General features: G+C 41.1%; 1 protein-coding gene across 1 annotated transcript in view; it reads right to left on the bottom strand.

Annotated features, from left to right (window-relative positions):
- LOC124805277 (GRIP and coiled-coil domain-containing protein 1) overlaps positions 1 to 24,041 on the bottom strand; it is a 106,750-nt gene that overhangs the window by 2,787 nt on the left and 79,922 nt on the right. The window contains exons 8-12 of the mRNA XM_047265789.1: positions 19,475 to 19,679; positions 19,242 to 19,380; positions 13,094 to 13,229; positions 4,119 to 4,355; positions 2,398 to 2,621 (exon numbers count right to left, since the gene is read on the bottom strand). Of these exons, the coding sequence (XP_047121745.1) occupies positions 2,398 to 2,621; positions 4,119 to 4,355; positions 13,094 to 13,229; positions 19,242 to 19,380; positions 19,475 to 19,679 (941 nt within the window). The remainder of the gene's footprint in view (positions 1 to 2,397; positions 2,622 to 4,118; positions 4,356 to 13,093; positions 13,230 to 19,241; positions 19,381 to 19,474; positions 19,680 to 24,041) is intronic.

The raw sequence follows: 24,041 nt of genomic DNA, 5'->3' as shown, positions 1-24,041 counted from the left end.
AACAAGAAAGGAGTTTACAATTTTAAGGGAGGTATCCTCTTCATGGCCCTCAAAGGTTTGGTGTGCACATGTTCGTAATTGTGTTGTACATCTGTTTGTATGTCTTTCTTTCACAGTAACTCAATGTATCGTCTTTATGGTGAGTAGTAGTCTATCTTTTTCATATTGTTGATATTACTTTCAAAGGAGACATAGATAGTTATGTGTGAAGATGCAGTGTATCATCTATAAGAGGAATAACACAGTATGTGAGATTTTAAATGACATCATAATCGCTGTTGAATGTAGCAGCTATTTAACTCACAATTGCAGTTTCAGCCTCTGTGTAATTTTCAAGTGGTACTGCAAAAGCTAAAAGAATACAAAAACAAGGCACAGAACACACACACACACACACACACACACACACACACACACACACACACACACACATATATATATATATATATATTGAACTGTTGAAATATATCATGTAGACAGCATTACATTACTAAAGTGGTGAAAATAATAAATCACTTACATTTTGCTTCAGCACATGCCCGACTTTAAAATCCTCCTTCAAGTGTACATGTTATTGTTGAAAGTGAGCCTTTTCACTGTAGAAATACATATCAGATGAGTGTGCAGCTCTGTACATCATGGAATAATGTAAATTACATGAAATTATTTCATGTAATTTACACCATTTCACAATGTACAGAGCTTCACACTTGATGTTACTGTATTTCTACCTTGAAAAGCCTTACTTTTGACAATGACATGTATACTTGACCCAGGATTTTGAAGGCTGACGTGTGCTGAAGGAAAATGTAAGTGACTTATTATTTTCACCATTTTTATAATGCACTGCTGTCTACATGACATATTTCAGCAGTTCTCATTTTTGTATTCTTTTAGCTTTTGCAACACGACATGAATATGACTCAAAGGCACGAAATTGCAAATGTGAAATAAGTAACTTCTGCAGTCAATAGCAAATATGACATCCTTTAAAAATTCTACATGACTGTGAACCCTGACCATGAGAAGTACACAGAGAAGTGTTGTTAGCAGTGACAAGCTGCTGTAAATATCAGGACATAATGGAAGAAGCGGTTGGTGTCTGTGATACAGCACGTTAGGCTGCAAGCAGTTTTCAGAGGCATTTGTTTGTTATGATGGAAATCTTCACAGTGCAGTTAGGTAGGTTGGTTTTGTGTGTGTGTGTGTGTGTGCGCTGAAAAAGAATGCAAGTTTTTGGGCTGACCTACAATAGTCAGGTCTTATTTACACTGCTCTTTTTTTTAAAAAAAAAGAAGAAGAAGAAGAAGAAGGAGGAGGAGGAGGAGGAGGGGGAAGATGAAGTCCAGAAGACATGATGGTTGGATATACATGCGCCTGTGTGCATACACAGTTATCGGATTTGTAACTGATTAGACTTGCAGTTCTCTGTAACAGGTAAATCACCCATCAGAGTGCATTAGTGTTGCTTGTGACAATGGCCTGGTGCTGGACTGCATGAGAACATGCAGGCAGGTATACCCGTCGTCAGAGTTTTGGTTGACCTCACATCTGATTGCCACAAGGGAGGACTGCCATATTATACATAAAGCACATCAAAAATCCTTCACATCTCCACCTGCCATCCAAGAGTAAGTAATGGATAACCTGCAACATTCTGTGCCATCCCACAATGCTAGTCGGAGATTAGCAGTAGCCAGACAGGGAACTGCCACAATGCAAACAGCTGCGTTTGGAGTGGTGCCGTGACCGGGAAGGATGAACAACTGACAATTGGTGTCACATTGTGTTCAGCAATGAATCTTAATTCTGCATGACCTCTGATGACCATTACTGGTGATTATGGTAGCAACATGGGGAGGATACAAATCTTCCAGTGTTTCGGAGAGGCATGTTAAGGATCAGTTACCAAACTGTGGTCCAGCTTGCCTCAGGAGAGGATCCAATTGCTTTATGACACCCTTCTTAACTGAATCAGGGCATGCATCCAGATCGGAGGTGGTGCAGTGACATACTGCTAAATGGGCTCCTACTGTCAAGTTCTTTGTAAATATGATTCGATTTTGTAAAGACTGACATAACGTCACACAACCCATCAGCCCATGACATACCATTTCATTTCCTCCTCCCCTTCTGGATGTTTCACTTTTGGTCATGCAATGTATGTGCTGCTCCAATATTCATGCAATGTATGTGCTGCTCCAATATTCAATGACTTCATCAATGTGATATTATCTTTACTCATTCCACTGTAACCGACCCAGAGATTAGGTAAGAAAGGCTCCCAGAATCTTTATTCAAAGGAGAGAGAGTAGGATAGTACAAATGAATTATGTAAGTCAACAAACATTAACCTAAAAACAAAAGTCTACTGTTAGTGCATTGTTACCTACTGACCTATCAATTTCCTCCTGTAGGCTCTGTACCTCATCTGCATGTTTTTCACGATCAGTGGCAGAGAGTCTCCTGAGTTCACGGAGTGCCGCTTCCAACTGATGGCGTTCCCTCCGCAGTGATGAAATCTCCACATCACGCCGAGCCAATTCGTGGGCATAGTGTAGTACATGTGGGCTGTCACTGGTGTTCCCCAAATTTGCCAGAACGGTTTCTGCATCCTGGACCTTAAAATTAATCCCAAATATTGGAAATCAATGAATCTGATATCGACACTCAAACTTAACAGCTAGTGCTTTGCTTCCTTAAGAAACGAAATGTAAGAACAACTCCAACAGCACACACCAAAAATGTTACGTGCGGTTTCCAGAAAAGCTTTCGGATCATTATGTACGCCCCACGAATACACAAAGACAGAGTGTATTGAAACACAATTGTTGTTAATTAACTATGATTTAACTTTGTGGGAGACAATGATACACTGATTAGATAAAGAATGTCACACTGTCACATTGTATATATCACTCGCTTTAGATTATGTCATCCAAATAGACAAAATGTTGTGAAAGACTAGACTCTGCCAAATATATTGTTTGGGCTGTAAATTTTGAGTTTCACACTCAGATGATCGTATTTTATGGAGTCATAAGCTTGACCATGTATGTCAAAAATTATATCCACTCTATATGTAATAAAGAGATTATCTCCACACCTTATTTTGGATTACCATATCCTTTCTCGTCTTTCTCATCTCTGTGAGGCACGACTTACCAATTTAATATGAAAAATAATTTTGTACTGCCAAAGAAATCCTCGAGGATCGTAGTGAAACTTAAATCAGGAACATCTAGAAAAACCTATTTACTCATGTAAATTCACAACCCTGATGTGAAGCTTAAAATTATTTCCATACGAACAACGGAACATTAGGTTTGACAGCAAAAAGCCTGTAGGTAAAAGAAACTGTTTTTCATAATTTCTATTAGCCACAAATGCCCATATAACTTGTAACTAACAAATGATAATATAAGCAACAATCTTGTCCTAAGCACTAAGAGTAGTACTAAGTTGCATGTAAAACCAACTCCTCACAATCGAATGAATTACTGTCCTATTGCATGCACCAAATAAATGTTTTCACTAGCTTGTTATCTGCAATGTGAATAATGATTCAATTACCTGACAACAGCATCTGTAACAGCCAGCAAAAAGTGTGTCATCTTGTACTGGCAGCAACTTTGGTTGAATTTTAATAAAATTTGAAAGCCTTTTTCTTTTCTGCACTAAGTTGTATGTCAAATTCTTTTGTTATATGTGGCACCATACTAACCTATCTTTTACAATTTGTGGTGGCTTGCGGAGTATGTATGTAGATGTAAATGTAGATGTAGATGCATATGAATGTCTGTTGATTTTTCAATGTATTGACTTTCATGTTGCCTTTAATACCTCTAGTAAGACTAGCAATTTTCTCAGGCCAGTTGTTAATATAGCTTTCTTTTGGGTTACTCACGATGTATATCGCCACTGCTCCATTAAATACTATACCCATAATTTGTGCATATTTGATTTACTGAATATAACTGCCTAAAATACAGCTGATAGCCAATCCACAACACTTTTGTCTAACTTGAAAGTACATATGTATAATGGTTAATCTTTTTCTTAAATGGACAGCTTTGCACCAAAGAAATTTCTTAGGTCTGTTAAGAATTACTACTCACCTGATCACTATGAGGCAGAGTCCATCTTCTATCATCACGTGATGATGTCTTCCTAGGCAACAATGATTGAAAACTGGATTTCAAAACTTGTATCTCTTGGTCCTTCTCCTCCAACAAAGCTAAAGTCCTTTCTCTCTGTTTCTGTAATTGTTGCTCTAATAAGGACAGACGAGCTCGAAATTCTGCTTCACAAGATGCAACTGCTGCCTTGCAGTTTGCCCTTTCAGCTTTCAAAAGCTGGAAAATCCAAATTGTTATAAATTTTAAAAAATCCATAAACACAAATTAAATATTTCAGTGAAATTTAGTATTTTTGCTGGTCAGAATATTTGGACCAGTAATGCCTCATCCTGTTCGGGACTGTGTACTTCAGCCACCAGTTTACTTGCACATGCCATTGAAATGCTCGGACTGAATGCTGACTGACATGGCAACAATGTAGAAACAACTCCCTAAACCATATTACTTTTGGGTAACAGTGGAAGACCCATCTGGAAGTAAGCAATACACTGAAAGTAAGCAATACCACTCCCCTGAACTTTCCATTTTTCGGCTAAGTGATACAATATAACTGTCAGTCGAAACAAAAGTTCTAAATCCAATTCCAGCTGTCAACTGGTAAACTTTTATGATTTCAATTCAGTATTTCCCAGTGCACAAAACTCTCACATGTTTCCACTTGCATTATTATCAAATGAGTATTTCACAATGATGTAACAGTTTTGAATAGCCAGTAGTCACTTCAGAATGTCAACAAGTAATAGGAGGAGACAGAGAATCCCTGCAGAATTTATAAATTTGCCAATTATTACCCAGCATACCAAACTAAAGATGTGGCCAGGATGGTAGGAGTGTCATATTTAGACTCAAGAAACAGGGTGGGGAGGCTCTGACCATATACAAATCTCCCACTGGCACATGCTGCATGTTTGTAGCATAACAACCACACGTAGACTGATGCTTCTGTTTCACAATACTCCTCAGACACTATCACTTTGCAAGTACTTATTCACAGGATGAAAACACATTTTGTCTAAACAAACCACTGGCAACTTTATTTCTTATGCCTCATATGTTCATGAAAATCAAATGTAGTTTGCTATTTTTGGAACTATGTTGTCTCATTCATACATGATAACTCATTTATTTGGGCACATTTTAAAACAAATTTCAGAGAGAGAATGATTTTTCTCATAAGTGGAGGACATTAGCTGGGAACAGGGGTTAGTGAGGATATTGAACGGTGATGTAGTTTAGTGTGCCAGGAAACTGAATGGTGATGTAGTTTAGTGTGCCACCTATCTCTTAGCAAAGCCATTCACACTGATGGGCCTTTCTAAAAAAATAATATCCTCAGTAACCAGATGAAATATATTTATCCATCATCTATCAACAAAGCAACAACAGTTAGAATGGTGAGATAGATGAGTAAATATACCACTGGACTGGCACACTACAGGTCTTGGGTTCAAAGCTAGTAATATGACTTTTTTTTCATATTTCTGTTGGGATCAAAATGTATTGGTTTATATGACCAAAATTACGGTAGAAACCATTGAATTCATGTTAGATGCTGGTATATGGCTGCAAAACTAAATGAGGAACCAGTATCGCAGAATGTTAATAACGTAGGTTTCCCTTTAAATCTATAATCAAATGCCACAGTAGCAAGGTGTCCTTCACACAATGTTCATGGTGTGAGAACAGTTTATGTTACAAGTGTTTCTATGTGACTACCACTCTAAAAGTTATAGATCTTAACACAATAAAAAATATGTATGCTCTTGTAACATATTAAGTAAAGTGGCTGGCAGAAGAAATACTAGCTCACAAGAGTGTTTTTGATTTATTCCACTTTTATGTTCGGTTGGATTCAAGAGACGAAAACAGAAATAGAATAAGACAACACAAGTCCTCAATCTTTCCTCTCTTGCCTTTCCGGAGGTGGGAAACCAGGAGATTGGATAGTTTTTTGAGGTGGAGGGTGGCATGCTGTTCTAATTTGCGATTGGCCTGTAGGAGGATGCCGTAAGTCCTCAATCTTTCCTCTCCCACATCCACACCGGCTGTTCAGAGCATCCTCCTACAGGCCAATCGCAAATTAGAACAGCATGCCACCCTCCACCTCAAAAAACTAGCCAAGCTCCTGGTTTCCCACCTCCGGAAAGGCAACTCACTCACCCTTCACAACCTTTCCAGCAAACCTCAACCTCCTCTCATTGCACACAGACCTAGTCTCTCCCATCTACTCAATCTCCCACTTCCAGCTCCACTCCCCCCAAAACCTCAAAATTCCAATCAACACAATCTGGAACCACAACACCCTAATTCAGTAGTTAACCTTTCCTCCAAACCTCTCTCCCAATCCGAAACCTCTGTCCTATCCAAAGGCCTCACCTTCAGCCCCACTCCCAGATTCAACCAAACAGCCCTTGTCAAAGATTTACTGTCCTACACCCGTACTCTCTGCTGGAAATATCACTTTGCCACGAAGAACAATGATCCTAATCCTACTCCTAATGGTCCAACTCCCCAAGACACTATCCAAATTGAGCCCTGCCTGGAACAGTTCCGTCCTCCGTCACAGCGGGACCCACCTCCTCTTCCTCAAAATCACCCTCTCCAAACTTTCCAGGAATTTCTGACTTCCAGCCTTGCCTCTCAATCCTTCTTAAAAAACCTTAATCCTACTCCCAACATCACCGCTGCTGAAGCCCAGGCTATCCGTGATCTGAAGGCTGACCGATCCATCGTCATTCTTCCGGCGGACAAGGGTTCCACAACCGTGGTACTTGATCGTCGGGAGTATGTGGCTGAGGGACTGTGTCAGCTTTCAGATAACACTACATACAAAGTTTGCCAAGATAATCCCATTCCTGATGTCCAGGCGGAGCTTCAAGGAATCCTCCAAACCTTAGGCCCCCTACAAAACCTTTCACCTGACTCCATCAACCGCCTGACCCCACCTACACCCCGCACCCCTACCTTCTACCTTCTTCCTAAAATTCACAAACCCAATCATCCCGGCCGTCCCATTGTAGCTGGTTACCAAGCCCCCACAGAACGTATCTCTGCCTACGTAGATCAACACCTTCAACCCATCACATGCAGTCTCCCATCCTTCATCAAAGACACCAACCAACGCCTGGAATCCCTACCCAGTCTGTTACCCCCGGAAACCATCCTTGTAACCATTGATGCCACTTTCTTATACACAAATATTCCGCACGTCCAGGGCCTCACTGCGATGGAGCACTTCCTTTCACACCGATCACCTGCCACCCTACCAAAAACCTCTTTCCTCATTACCTTAGCCAGCTTCATCCTGACCCACAACTTCTTCACTTTCGAAGGCCAGACATACCAACAATTAAAGGGAACAGCCATGGGCACCAGGATGGCCCCCTCGTACGCCAACCTATTCATGGGTCGCTTAGATGAAGCCTTCTTGGTTACCCAGGCCTGCCAACCCAAAGTTTGGTACAGATTTATTGATGACATCTTCATGATCTGGACTCACAGTGAAGAAGAACTCCAGAATTTCCTCTCCAACCTCAACTCCTTTGGTTCCATCAGATTCACCTGGTCCTACTCAAAATGCCATGCCACTTTCCTTGACGTTGACCTCCACCTGTCCAATGGCCAGCTTCACACGTCCGTCCACATCAAACCCACCAACAAGCAACAGTACCTCCATTATGACAGCTGCCACCCATTCCACATCAAACGGTCCCTTCCCTACAGCCTAGGTCTTCGTGGCAAACGAATCTGCTCCAGTCCGGAATCCCTGAAAACCTGAAAACAGATTTCGCATCCCGCAACTACCCTCCCGACCTGGTACAGAAGCAAATAACCAGAGCCACTTCCTCATCTCCTCAAACCCAGAACCTCACACAGAAGAACCCCAAAAGTGCTCCACTTGTGACAGGATACTTTCCGGGACTGGATCAGACTCTGAATGTGGCTCTCCAGCAGGGATACGAGTTCCTCAAATCCTGCCCTGAAATGAGATCCATCCTTCATGAAATCCTCCCCACTCCACCAAGAGTGTCTTTCCACCGTCCACCTAACCTGCGTAACCTCTTAGTTCATCCCTATGAAATCCCCAAACCACCTTCCCTACCCTCTGGCTCCTACCCTTGTAACCACCCCCGATGTAAAACCTGTCCCATGCACCCTCCCACCAACACCTACTCCAGTCCTGTAACCCGGAAGGTGTACACGATCAAAGGCAGAGCCACGTGTGAGAGCACCCATGTGATTTACCAACTGACCTGCCTACACTGTGAAGCTTTCTATGTGGGAATGACCAGCAACAAACTGTCCATTCGCATGAATGGACACAGGCAGACAGTGTTTGTTGGTAATGAGGATCACCCTGTGGCTAAACATGCCTTGGTGCACGGCCAGCACATCTTGGCACAGAGTTACACCGTCTGGGTTATCTGGATACTTCCCACTAACACCAACCCGTCAGAACTCCGGAGATGGGAACTTGCCCTTCAGTATATCCTCTCTTCTCATTATCAACCAGGCCTCAATCTCCGCTAATTTCAATTTGCCGCCGCTCATACCTCACCTGTCTTTCAACAACATCTTTGCCTCTGTACTTCCGCCTCGACTGACAGTTCTGCCCAAACTCTTTGCCTTTACAAAAGTCTGCTTGTGTCTGTGTATGTGTGGATGGATATGTGTGTGTGCGTGAGTGTATACCTGTCCTTTTTTCCCCCTAAGGTAAGTCTTTCCGCTCCCGGGATTAGAATGACTCTTTACCCTCTCCCTTAAAACCCACATCCTTTCGTCTTTCCCTCTCCTTCCCTCTTTCCTGATGAGGCAACAGTTTGTTGCGAAAGCTTGAATTTCGTGTGTATGTTTGTGTTTGTTTGTGTGTCTATCGACCAGCCAGCACTTTCGTTCGGTAAGTCACATCATCTTTGTTTTTAGATATATTTTCTGTTTTGTGTTATTAATTAAATTTTCTATATAATGGAAGGAAACATTCCACGTGGGAAAAATTATATATTACAGAACGTATCTCTGCCTACGTAGATCAACACCTTCAACCCATTACATGCAGTCTCCCATCCTTCATCAAGGACACCAACCACTTCCTTGAACGCCTGGAATCCTTACCCAATCTGTTACCCCCGGAAACCATCCTTGTAACCATTGATGCCACGTCCTTATACACAAATATTCCGCACGTCCAGGGCCTCGCTGCGATGGAGCATTTCCTTTCACGCCGATCACCTGCCACCCTACCTAAAACCTCTTTCCTCATCACCTTAGCCAGCTTCATCCTGACCCACAACTTCTTCACTTTTGAAGGCCAGACATACCAACAATTAAAGGGAACAGCCATGGGTACCAGGATGGCCCCCTCGTACGCCAACCTATTCATGGGTCGCTTAGAGGAAGCCTTCTTGGTTACCCAAGTCTGCCAACCCAAAGTTTGGTACAGATTTATTGATGACATCTTCATGATCTGGACTCACAGTGAAGAAGAACTCCAGAATTTCCTCTCCAACCTCAACTCCTTTGGTTCCATCAGTTTCACCTGGTCCTACTCCAAATCCCATGCCACTTTCCTTGACGTTGACCTCCACCTGTCCAATGGCCAACTTCACACGTCCGTCCACATCAAACCCACCAACAAGCAACAGTACCTCCATTATGACAGCTGCCACCCATTCCACATCAAACGGTCCCTTCCCTACAGCCTAGGTCTTCGTGGCAAACGAATCTGCTCCAGTCCGGAATCCCTGAATCATTACACCAACAACCTGAAAACAGCTTTCGCATCCCGCAACTACCCTCCCGACCTGGTACAGAAGCAAATAACCAGAGCCACTTCCTCGTCCCCTCAAACCCAGAATCCCCCACAGAAGAACCACAAAAGTGCCCCACTTGTGACAGGATACTTTCCGGGACTGGACCAGACTCTGAATGTGGCTCTCCAGCAGGGATACGACTTCCTCAAATCCTGCCCTGAAATGAGATCCATCCTTCATGAAATCCTCCCCACTCCGCCAAGAGTGTCTTTCCGCCATCCACCTAACCTTCGTAACCTGTTAGTTCATCCCTATGAAATCCCCAAACCACCTTCCCTACCCTCTGGCTCCTATCCTTGTAACCGCCCCCGATGCAAAACCTGTCCCATGCACCCTCCCACCACCACCTACTCCAGTCCTGTAACCCGGAAGGTGTACACGATCAAAGGCAGAGCCACGTGTGAAAGCACCCACGTGATTTACCAACTGACCTGTCTACACTGTGACGCATTCTATGTGGGAATGACCAGCAACAAACTGTCCATTCGCATGAATGGACACAGGCAGACAGTGTTTGTTGGTAATGAGGATCACCCTGTGGCTAAACATGCCTTGGTGCACGGCCAGCACATCTTGGCACAGTGTTACACCGTCCGGGTTATCTGGATACTCCCCACCAACACCAACCTATCCGAACTCCGGAGATGGGAACTTGCCCTTCAGTATATCCTCTCTTCTCGTCATCCGCCAGGCCTCAATCTCCGCTAATTTCAAGTTGCCGCCACTCATACCTCACCTGTCTTTCAACAACTTCTTTGCCTCTACACTTCTGCCTCGACTGACATCTCTGCCCAAACTCTTTGTCTTTAAATATGTCTGCTTGTGTCTGTATGTGTGGATGGATATGTGCGTGTGTGCGAGTGTATACCTGTCCTTTTTTCCCCCTAAGGTAAGTCTTTCCGCTCCCGGGATTGGAATGACTCCTTACCCTCTCCTTTAAAACCCACTTCCTTTCGTCTTCCCCTCTCCTTCCCTCTTTCCTGATGAGGCAACAATTTGTTGCGAAAGCTTGAATTTTGTGTGTATGTTTGTGTTTGTTTGTGTGTCTATCGACCTGCCAGCATTTATATATAATTAAATTTTCTGTTGAATAAATTGCAATTTCTAACACTGTATGATAAATCTGTATTTTTTTATCAACATTCCTCTGTTTAATGTTACAAATTAACAACTTTCAAATAAAATCTGAATTAAACATTGACAATTTCAGTTTTGCTCTACATACTGCCTATTCTTAAGTAACAAACAGTACACTAAATATTAAGTACAAAATTTTTCCATAAGTTACCTGACCCCTTATACATCCTCACTTAGCTTCTTGGCCATTCACTGCTTCCAGTGTTTAGAGGAATCTAGTAAGATGCTGAATGCATACAAAAAGAAAGCAATCATTAGGAGGTAATGACACCCCCCCCCCCCCCTTCCTTTTAAAAAAAGGATGATGGTGCCCTGTCAAATAACCATTATGATGTGGCAATTCCTGGATGAAACATTTGTTGAGAAGTGGGTAGGTCAATGAGGAAGTGTTGAGTTTCCACCCGGATCTCCCAATCTAATTCCATTAGACTTCTTTCTGAGAGGAACCGAAGGATATTGTCTGCATCAGAAAGTCACATACACTGGATTACAATCCATTTCAATGGGAACCATAACACATGTATGTTGATTAGTTCTGAAATGTTTCAGATACTGTATTGGTGCTGATGGAGGACATTCTGAACAGATCTAACAGTAAGAGATCATCAGTAATGTCGTGACTATCTATATCACTTAAAAATCCATAGTTTTTGTTATACATTTTCAAGTTATTAAAATACAAACGGTGTACGTCCCTTTGTGAGAAACCTTGTATTTATTGTGTGCATTTTGCTGCAAAACCTTGTCCAATCTGTTGTAATCTGCACAGCTTCAACTTGCTCAGTTGTAACATTTTGCTTGTACATTCAACTACCTTTTATGTCTGCAATGGTACTGTTTTTTTTTTTTTTCTTCTTCTTCTTGTCACCAATAAATTTTATTTTATTAACAACATGCTGCCACCATCCGGTAACACACTAAATTCTGTAACAGAGTGTGATTCTACCTATTCATGAGAGCGACTTTCATTGCTGCTGCACCTATGGTTCATTTATTGGTAATAAATGTGTATATAATGATGAAAAAGAATAAAATTATAGTTTTGTATCATTATCTATAGAGTTACTTGGTAAATTTATAGATTCGGTAATGGTCCTGTGTCTCTTTCTATTGACACTTTGCGGTTGACCAACAAAGGTCAGAAAAAGCTACTGCATTGTGTAATGAACATGTGACTGTTTCACATAAATTACCAAAAATAAAACAACATCAGTGTCAATAACTTAACTTTGATGGAAAGCATGCCATTTTTTCCCAAAATGTTTGTTTTCCCTTCTATAATAACCTTTGTAATGTAAAAAATTGAAGGTATTGTGGCAATAAGAGATCAACACAAACAAATGCTGTTGAGCTTTCGGTCAACAACTAGCTGTGTTAGGTGAAGTGGGTGGGAGGATGATGGTGCATAATGATGAAAAAGAATAAAATTATAGTTTTGTATCATTATCTATAGAGTTACTTGGTAAATTTATAGATTCGGTAATGGTCCTGTGTCTCTTTCTATTGACACTTTGAGGTTGACCAACAAAGGTCAGAAAAAGCTACTGCATTGTGTAATGAACATGTGACTGTTTCACATAAATTACCAAAAATAAAACAACATCAGTGTCAATAACTTAACTTTGATGGAAAGCATGCCATTTTTTCCCAAAATGTTTGTTTTCCCTTCTATGGCACCCCTCTGCCATGCACTTCACAGTGGTTTGCAGAGTATAGGTGTGGACGTAGAAAGAGATTGTGTGGAGACAATGGGCAAGTAGAGGGAACAGAAGCTACTGTCAGCCAGAGAAGAGCACAGCAAAATTGCAACTTGCTGCAAGTTGGGGAAGAGAGAGAGAAAGAGAAAGAGAAAGAGAGAGAGAGAGAGAGAGAGAGAGAGAGAGAGAGAGAGAGAGAGAGAGAGAGAGAAGAAGGGGGGGGCGTTTGTCAATAATATAAAAAATACTATAATAATAATAATAAAAATAGTAATAATTAACAAAAACAACAAGCTTAGTAATGATTTACCTTTTCAAGATGGTCAATTTCTTCTTTGTATTCTTTTTCCACATCTTCAAGCTGTGTAGTCAATATACGAATCCTCTCCTTTAAACTTTTTATTTGACCTTTAAGACTGCTTATCTCCAGTTCTGTATCTTCATTTCTGCAAAAATTAGAAAATAAATGACAACATAAATATAAAAGAGAAGTAAGTATAGTGAAAATTAAATTTTTCACATGTCTTTGTACAGTAAAATCTGCATGTTGTGCATTTTCTCATCATGCAATCAATATTTTTATCCAGTCAGATCTTCAGAAGCATATTGTACTGGAGCAAATAGTGTTATCTCTTCAATCAACAATAAACAAGATTTTTATTATGAATGTTAAAAAGTGGAGGAGGCAATCATATGGGCAAATCTGAGTTAGTATAGTTCACATTATCTCAATGCCCAGCTTTCAATGGCTATATCAACCTCTGAATTAGTTGGTAAGCCCACCAAGAGTGTCTGCCATCTTCCACAATAGGTGGCAGGTGACTGACTATGCACCTGCAGACTGTGACGTCAAATCAATACTTATGTATGTTGCTGATGCACTGGACACCACCTGCAGTTTAGTGATAATGCTCAGTGAAGTAATCAGGTCAGTTCATATGCAACAGACTCAGTGACCAGACTGGTGCAATATTTGGAGCCCAACCAAGCCACACAGGGACTGTCTGCACATTTCATTGTAGCTGTCACAAAACTGGTTTCTGTACTCATTAAGAATACAAATAGCAACTATTTCTTGTTTCAACATTATGAGAGTTCCAGAAACTAGAATCATGGTTTATGAAAGCATGCTCTGCTGAAAATGTTGCAGCAGCAACAGCAGCAGGAGAAGCACCTGGACACTCTGAAATAGCAAAAGACAAGTGTTGCCTACCCAGCAAGAGGCAGCATTTATTCTCTCAGCTTCCACCACGTTCACTGAAGGAATAGATAAGTGTAACATGTATTTGTTGTCTTAATATAAAACTCTGCTGGATCCCAGGCACAAGGCCCTACTATTCAATTTTTCTCTTGTTTCTGTCAGTTTTTGAAAAACTTTTATCGAATACTTATACCCACTGCTAATGCACATGAAATAGCCTTTCCTTATATCTTTGGGGCATTACAGCTGCAAAATGTATGCAGTGTCCATATGTTTAGAATTTAGTCAATATTACTCCATTCTAAGCAGGATGGGTTACTAATATAAAAGGTTTCAGTAGAAATAGTCACTTTTTGTGTAATAATGATGCAGATTCTTTGAATTACAGGTGAGGAGGGGTGCAATCAGCATGAGATTTGCAATGTGGGGGCAAGAATTTGCAGTGCTTATTTCATGCATATGTTATGCATGATATGATATATATTTATATAAACAAGTGAACTGTTCTGTCAATTTCTTCGCTATTAGCACAGGGTGCACTTGTACTCATTACTTATATAGCGAGTAATGCAGAAATGCTGAATTTCGTTTGCATGCCCTTATTACACCAATGGCAGCGATGCATAGACAGAACTTCAACTTTTTAGCACTTGAAAATGGTGACATGTCCAATGAATGATGAAGAAAAGAAAAATTTATTTTAAAAATATTAAACAGCAGAAATTCGCAAAATGATTTTTGTATTCAAAAAGTGAACAATGGCTGTGGGCATATCCATACATAAATTGATACTTTTTATTAATTGATGAACCACGTAACCTCCTGTCTGCACAATGCATCTTTCTGGAATATGTAAAAGAATTGTTTAAAGAATTTTTGAGTCTGTTTTTTCCCATTTTTGGACTAGCCTCTGATACACTGATGCACACCATCGTACAACTGCAGACAATTTCAAAATTTGTATGAGGAATGTTTATGAAGTTTTAAATACAACTTCAAAAAAATTAAATTATATAATTATATCTAAAAACGAAGATGATGTGACTTACCGAACGAAAGCGCTGGCAGGTTGACACACAAACAAACACAAACATACACACAAAATTCAAGCTTTCGCAATCAACGGTTGCTTCATCAGGAAAGAGGGAAGGAGAGGGAAAGACGAAAGGATGTGGGTTTTAAGGGAGAGGGTAAGGAGTCATTCCAATCCCGGGAGCGGAAAGACTTACCTTAGGGGGAAAAAGGGCAGGCATACACTCACACACACACACACACACACACACACACACACACACACACACATCCATCCGCACATACACAGACACAAGCAGACATTTGTAAAGGCAAAGAGTTTGGGCAGAGATGTCAGTCGAGGTGGAAGTACAGAGGCAAAGATGTTGTTGAAAGACAGGTGAGGTATGAGCGGCAGCAACTTGAAATTAGCGGAGGTTGGCCTGGCGGATAACGAGAAGTTGCCGCCGCTCATACCTCACCTGTCTTTCAACAACATCTTTGCCTCTGTACTTCCACCTCGACTGACAGTTCTGCCCAAACTCTTTGCCTTTACAAAAGTCTGCTTGTGTCTGTGTATGTGCGGATGGATATGTGTGTGTGTGCGTGCGAGTGTATACCTGTCCTTTTTTCTCCCTAAGGTAAGTCTTTCCGCTCCCGGGATTGGAATGACTCCTTACCCTCTCCCTTAAAACCCACATCCTTTCGTCTTTCCCTCTCCTTCCCTCTTTCCTGATGTAGCAACCGTTGGTTGCGAAAGCTTGAATTTTGTGTGTATGTTTGTGTTTGTTTGTGTGTCTATCAACCTGCCAGCGGTTTCGTTTGGTAAGTCACATCATCTTTGTTTTTAGATATATTTTTCCCCACTGGAATGTTTCCCTCTATTATATTCAAATTACATAATTAATTTCTTCTTTTTTTTCCCCTTTAGGTACATGACTGCAATCCTGGTACACACTGTAGCCTCCATGCCACCATACCATAAGCACACCATCATAGAAGCCAAAACCAAATTGTGCAGCCCATATCCATTTTATTAACTGGCTATGCCATTCTCTTTTGGCTCCTTAGCAGTGTGTTACAATACTATAGTGTCAGAATTTCAAAGTGTACCAGGACTGCAGATGTGTACCTATAAACAAACAAAAATTTAATTACAGCATTGCCAATAGCAAAAAAATATGTGGAAAAAAAGTGGTCATCACTAGCTCCAGAAAAGCCATGAACCCTGGACCTTGCTCAGGTGTGATAGCTTGCCTGCCTCAGCTATAAAGATTGCTGAATCGTAGCTGGAACTGCACTGAAACATTATCTGTTGAGAGGCCTGACAAACATATCGTTCCTCAAGCGGGCAACAGCCTTTCCAATAGTTTCAGGGATAACAGTCTAGATGACTGAATGATCTGGCCTTGTAACGTCAGCCAACATGCCCTTGCTATTTTGGTACTGTGAATGCCTGAAGCAAAGGGGAAATGTATAACTGTTATATTTCCCAAGGCCATGCATATCTACTATATGACTTGATAATTATGGCATCTACCTCGCTAAATTATTCCAGAGATAAAATAATGATGATGATGATGAGATTTGGTTTGTGGGGCGCTCAACTGTGCGGACATCAGTGCCCGTACCATGTCCCAGGTTCTACACAGTCCAATTTTTTAAACAGTTCAAGCAAGCCACTGTCACGAATGATGATGATGATGATGATGATAAGACAAACACTCAGCCCCGGGCAGAGAAAAATTCCCAACCCGGCTGGGAATCAAACCCAGGACCCCATGACTGAGAAGCAGCAACGCTAGCCACTAGACCATGAGCTGTGGACAGAGGTAAAATAGTTCCCCATTTGGATCTCCATGTGGGGATTATTCAGCAGGATGATGAGACCGGGAGAGACAGAATATGAAGTAAATGAAGATGCAATGGAACATATGAGAGTGAAACAAGGCCCCAGGGGTAGATGACATTTCCTCAGAATTATTGAGATCCTTAGAAGGAACAGCTGTGATAAACTGTGTTACCTGGCATGTAATATATAAGAGACAGGTAGAATACCCTCAGATTTCAATTCGAATGTAATATGTGGAATAATCAGGTCTACTGCCGGAAGTTTGTGTCGCTTTGGCACAATATTTCGGCCACGTAACTCGTTGCCTTCTTCAGGTGCTACCTGAGACTGCCGTATTGGAGGATCTTGTCCAGTATTTATGCCCAGAGGGTGGTGGACAAGACAGGTGCAGACATCTGTCGGAGCACCAGGGAACTGCCAACACCTCAGGACCAGGACCAGCACCAAGCGTGCGCGGACCACGAACAGAACGCCAAACGTGGGTCCGGCCCCAGACAGCTGCCACAACCACAGATGGTGAACAAGCCGGACACAGACGTCCGTGGGAGCACCAGGGAAGGGCCAAAACCTCAGGAGCAGCACCAGGGGAACACGGACCGTGAACGGAACGCCCGACACAGGATGCGCCTCAGAGAGCTGCCACAGATAGCGACCAAGTCGGGTACGGATGTCCAAGGGAGCACCAGGGATGAGACAACACCTTACAAGTAGCACCAGGCGGGTGCGGATGGCAAAGAGAGCACCCAGCACCCTCTGGGCATAAATACTGGACAAGATCCTCCAATACGGCAGTCTCAGGTAGCACCTGAAGAAGGCAACAAATTATGTGGCTGAAATATTGTGCCAGAGCAACACAAACTTACGGCAGTAGACCCGATTATTCCGCATGTCAAGATCTCGCCGGGAAAGCCAGAAGAGTTACATTAGAATGTAATAATTCATATTCCAAACAATGCAGTCGCTCACAGGTGCAATTATTACTGAAACACTAGTTTAACAAGTCATAGCTGCAAAATACTGATGAATTATGCACTGAAGAATGTAAAAATTGATAGGCAGGTGACATCAGAGAAAAACAGTTTGGGTTCTACAGAAATGTAGCAACACACAAGACCATACTGATGCAGAACTTATCTGAGAAGATTAATGGAAAACCTGCATTTATAATATTTGTAGATTTAGAGAGAGCTTTTGACGTACAGAAGCAAGAATGTAATTGTAAGGGTTGAAGAATGTGAAAGAAAAGCAGTAGTTGAGAAGGAAGTGAGACAGGATTGCAGTCTATGCCCTATGTTATTTAATCATCTGTACAACGAGTAAGCAGTAAAGGAAACCAAGGAGAAATCTGTGAAGGAAATTAAACTTTACGGAAAAACTTTTTAGGTTTGCCAATGACATTGTAATTCTGACACAAACAATGAAGAACTAGAAAATCAGTTGAAATGAATGGATAAAGTCTTGAAAAGAGATTATGAGATGAACATCAACAAAAGCAAAATGATGGTAATGAGATGCAACTGAATTAAATCGGGCAACTTGCTCAGCAGCTTGTTGCTGAGCATGACACACTCACCAAGTTCAACAGCTATTTCACAACCTGTGCCATTTGGTTCCTCCCTCCAGCACAAGTTTATCTGAACTACCTAGATGGGCATTATCCTTACAACACACTCTTCGCCCACATAATCCTCGGGGGCCCAATTTTTGCTAAGGCACTATCCCCCCATTCTCTACCCAAAAATTTCTCCTTTATCTGTACTGTCGCCCACTATCAATCTATACATCTGAATCATCATCACTGTGCACCGCACAATGGTGTCCATGTGTCACATGCCTAGCCTGTGTACCTGCCACCCTTCCCTTCTGCATTCTTACAACTTTGCCACAGGTGTGTGTGTGTGTGTGTGTGTGTGTGTGTGTGTGTGTGTGTGTGTGTGGAGGGGGGGGGGGGGGGGGCGCACACTCAATCATCAAAGGATGTCTTCCAAAAGTTACCGAAGTTTTCATTCTTTTTTGTATGCCTGTCAATGACTCAAAATGTCTGCTCTTCAGTGAGTGGTCTCTTTTACACCCACATTATTTTAGGTTTAGAGACTTATTTCAGGTCATGGAGGATAAGACTGTGACACTCATTTAAACTTTACAAGTTATGATCCTACACAGGAGTTTTTGCCTGAAGAGTACTGTCTTTGTCATGACTCTTACTGTGATTTAAGCTTATAATAACTACAGCTGCCATCACAGTTTTACTGTTTGGAGCTTTCATTTTTTTTCCTACTCGAATTTTAAATTTCTTACAAAACAAAAATATTAACAATATAGTGTTGACAACACATTTAAATACTGTGTGTTAAACTGTACATAAGCATAAATGTTTCACATAATAACTACTACCGCAGATTAGCTGGCACCTGTCGTTGATTCTGTTGTTTATATAACTCAAATTCTTGCTTCAGTAAGTTGTATTCATCTTTGCAGGCTCTGTGCTGAGCTACAGTATCAATAGGAAAGCCAGAGACATGGTTCCACAGCACTGAAAGAAAAGCAGAGTTTTTCAGTAGTTCTTGATTTTGTCCTATTTTAACAGTTCACAATTTGAAATAATTAAAAATAATTCCTACACTGACCTGGAAAATCAACTGTTTTCTCTGCATGTTTGCTGGCTTCTTCCAACAAGCCTTTCAGATAAAATATTTTATCTATAATTGACTGAATATCATCTGTTCCTCCAATTTCCATCTTCATTTTCATCTCTGTTGGGTTTGCAACACTTTTGTTATCTTCGGGCACTGTACTTATTGTTGGATCTAAGTTAAGTTGCAATAACTGATCCTGAAATACATTACTAGTCAGTGGTCCTACAAGTAAAGTTAGACGATACAGAAAACAACACAATGCTGTGTTTACTTTTAAGCAGCTTCCTGAGAAATAGTTAAAAATGAATTAACCTGCCCTGTATCATTATTCTTGCAATGGAAGAAAAAAAGGAATTTAGTGTGTTCGAACGACGATGCGTTCATTAGAAATGGAGTAGATCCTCAGAGTAGGTAATGAAATCAGCATTGTCCTTTTCAAATGAAAAATTTCGGCATTTGCCTCTCTTCTACACTCTGTGATCAAAAGTATCCGGACACCTCAAACATATGTTTTTCATATTAGGTGTGTTGTGCTGCACCTACTGCCAGGTACTTCACAGCAGTGACCTTGGTAGTTATTAGACATCGTGAGAGAGCAGAATGGGGTGCTCCGCGGAACTCATGGACTTCAAATGTGGTCAAGTGACTGGGTGTCACTTGTGTCATTCGTCTATACGTGAGATTTCCACTCTCCTAAACATCCCTAGGTCCACTGTTTCCGATGTTTAATAATAATTAAATTAAATAAATAATAAATCAAATAAATAATTAATTAAGAGGAAATGTAGTAAATGAAAAGTAAAATAAATTTAAATATTTCACTCACACACACAAAAATCACTTTCTTAATCTATTTTAACTTTTTTTGCTGTTTGAAGTGAAGGTCAATAGACTCTTCACATGCTGAAAAATGTTTAATTTACTTTCCTATGATCTCAGGGGTATGATTAGCTGTCTCCTCGCCTCATGAGGAAATTCAGAACAGTTTTAATTTAATTTCGTGGGTATCGTGTTGGCAACATGAGAAAAAATGTAGTAAAGCAAAATCAGTAATATTTTATAAATTGGGTATAAATGATTGTTCCTATGAAATGAAAGCAGAAATACCAAATTAAACAATTATTATTTCACAAAGTAAGGTTTTTTATACAGACATCTGACATCTCACGTTCTAATCTCACAGTTTTGGACATAATAAAGAATTATTTATAATAATCTTAGCTCGGCTATGGAGTGGAAGAAAAAAGTGTTTATAGTAAAGTCATATTGGTAATCGCCATTGGCAATAGTAATGGCACAATTAAACAAATTCCTAACAGGAATACAATTTCAGTTCATTTGAACAAACATGGAAGAAAATAGGAGTCTGATAACGTAAGACGCTGTCAGAAAGGCGCGCGACTATAGAGAGAAAGAAAAGACGAGCGCACATTCTTATATACGACAAAATACAGATAATAATGCTATGCCGCTCTCATTATCCTGGGTGTATATATTCACTGGCTTGCAGTGCAGTTAATTGGCACAAAGATTAAATTATATCTTTAACTTCTGACATATCAATAGGAGAGGAAGACAGTATGTTATTGTGTCGCTGGCAGGGCACACTATTACAATATGTTTTCCATATTAGGTGCGTTATGCTGCCACCTACCGCCAGGTACTTCATAGCAGCGACCTCAGTAGTTATTAGACATCGTGAGAGAGCAGAATGGGGCGCTCCGCGGAACTCACGGACTTCAAACGTGGTCAGGTGATTGGGTTTAACTTGTGTCACATGTCTGTACATGAGATTTCCACTCTCCTGAACATCCCTAGGTCCACTGTTTCCGATGTGATAGTGAAGTGGAAACGTGAAGGGACACGTACAGCACAAAAACGTACAGGCCGACCTCACATGTTGACTGACAGAAACCGCCAACAGTTGAAGAAGGTTGTCATGTGTAATAGGCACACATCTATCCAGATAATCACACATAAATTCCATACTGCATTAGGATCCACTGAAAGTAGTATGACAGTTAGGCAGGAGGTGAGAAAACTTGGATTTCATGATCGAGTGGCTGCTCATAAGCCACACACCACACCGGTAAATGCCAAACAACACCTCACTTGGTGTAAGGAGCATAAACATTGGACAATTGAACAGTGGAAAAACATTGTGTGGAGTGACGAATCACGGTACACAATGTGGCGAGCCGATGGCAGGATGTGGGTACGGCGAATGCCCGGTGAACATCATCTGCCAACAGTAAAATTTGGAGGCGGCGGTGGTATGGTGTGGTCATGTTATGAGGAAGGGGTACGCACTCCTTGTTGTTTTGTGTGGCACTATCACAGCACAAGCCTACATTGATGTTTTAAGCACCTTGCTTCCCACTGATGAAGAGCAATTCGGGGATGGCGATTGCATCTTTCAACATGATCGAGCACCTGTTCCTAATGCACAGCCTGTGGCGGAGTGGTTACATGCCAATAACATCCCTGTAATGGACTGACCTGCACAGAGTCCTGACCTGAATCCTATAGAACACCTTTGGGATGTTTTGGAACACCGACTTCATGCCAGGCCTCACCCACCAACATAGATACCTCTCCTCAGTGCAGTACTTCATGAAGAATGGGCTGCCTTTCCCCAAGATTCCTTCTAGCACCTGAGTGAACATACGCCTGTGAGAGTCAAGGCAAGGTGGGCCAACACCATATTGAATTCCAGCATTACCGATGGAGAGTGCCATGAACTTTTAAGTCATTTTCAGCCAGGTGTCTGGATACTTTTGATCACACAGTTTATATCTGAATGCTCGTCGGGGATCTGTCATCTTCCCAGATACAAGTCTAATACTTCAACTAACTACAATGCAGAAAACTGATACATGGTTTCAAGGAAAGATGAACAAACAAATCTGGATCACATCCTTGAACACCGTCCTATGTCAAACTCCTTATGTGTGATCTAGAGGAAATTTTCCTAGCCACCCAGCATCCAGAACTCTTTGTCTGATTCATGTCCACTGATATCTTGATGATCTAGACTGAGGGTCAATATATTCTATCCTTACTCCTCCACAGCCTGAACGGTTTCTCTCCCACCTGCTTCACCTGGTCCTCCACAGCCCTGTGTGTAACCTTCCTAATGTTGACCTTCAACTCTCCAACTGCTCTATTAAAAGCACTTCCCATATCAAACCCACTGGCCATCAAGCAACAATTTGGCTGTATGCTGAAGGTGTCACTGAGGGCTTCATAGCGAGCCATCACTGTCCAGATACAGTCCATAAACACATCTCCAATATCACACCCACACATATTCCTAATCCTTCGACCACCTCCATCAACTAACTGAAATAGGATACACTACTTCTCCCCCACCCCCACAAAAGAAGCCCATTAATGAGGAACAGTCAGCGATTCTTCTGACACCTTACAAAGTGGTATTCCACTGCTCATGCAATTTACAGAATAGCCTGATCCATTCTTACGTTACACCTTATTCCCAACACCTTGCCACACAGGTTATACCCATGTGGCAGAGCCAGGTGCAACACTTGTACTATGCACCCTCCCAGTATATCCTATTCGAGACCTATCACAGGCATATCCTGTCCTATATGAGGCACAATCAACTGTCAAAGAAGTCACATCATATACCATTTGTGCTGTAAATTCTGCTGAGCCTTTATGTGGGAATGACCATTAACCAACTGTCAATGACCACGCAGTGATACAACATGGTGTTGCAATGTGTCAAACTATTCCACACACTACGTTTCTCAAGAGATGAGTTATGTAAGGTGAATGTGCATTATTTTTAAGTAATGGCTTCAATGTATTAGGATCAAAGTAGGTTAACATGAATACTTATGTTACTGAGCGAGACCAGTGCCACAGGCCTCTTTTGTGTTGGGTCTGATTAGCACCATCGTGAAAAACCTACCAGCCAATGGCCATAAGAGAATAGGCCACTCACTGGTGTACTACATCACTGATATTTAATTATTGCACATTGTTGAAGACAGATGAAATGTTCTGATAACACAAATCAGTTACTCAGTGTCCAATTGCCACACTGTGGAGCCTGTTTTATCTACGAAGCTGTTAACAGTATTGAAAGTAATACATTTGATTATGACAGAATGTTGAGTTGTATATTGTGTGTGATTATTTATAAAGAATATAATAAAGTTTATTCACGAGTCTTTGACTACACATTATGAGTGGGAAATGTGTTGAAAAATTTAAAAATCTATCAGAAAAAGGTTGAAGACTATAAATGTACATCTGTGTTGAATTGATTTTAAATAAATTGACATGGGCAGTGTTATAATTTGACAGTGATTAAAACAATTTTAACCAAAACTAGGAAGTGAATAGTCCTAGTGATCTGGTATTACCTATTTATTTTTGCCAAGGTACATTATTACCTATTTATTTTAATCATGATACAGGAAAAATCTACAATCAATAATGAACTTTGTAGCAGCCAAAATTCAGAAGTAACATGTTGGCTGCAATGTATGATTTATGTAATTATCTTTGAAGCAACAGTGTGTCACTG

The sequence above is a fragment of the Schistocerca piceifrons genome, chromosome 7, assembly GCF_021461385.2.
Source record: "Schistocerca piceifrons isolate TAMUIC-IGC-003096 chromosome 7, iqSchPice1.1, whole genome shotgun sequence".
NCBI classification, from domain to species: Eukaryota; Metazoa; Arthropoda; class Insecta; order Orthoptera; family Acrididae; genus Schistocerca; species Schistocerca piceifrons.
The sequence above is the reverse complement of the archived record's forward strand: the minus strand, read 5'-3'. Positions and strand labels throughout refer to the sequence as shown.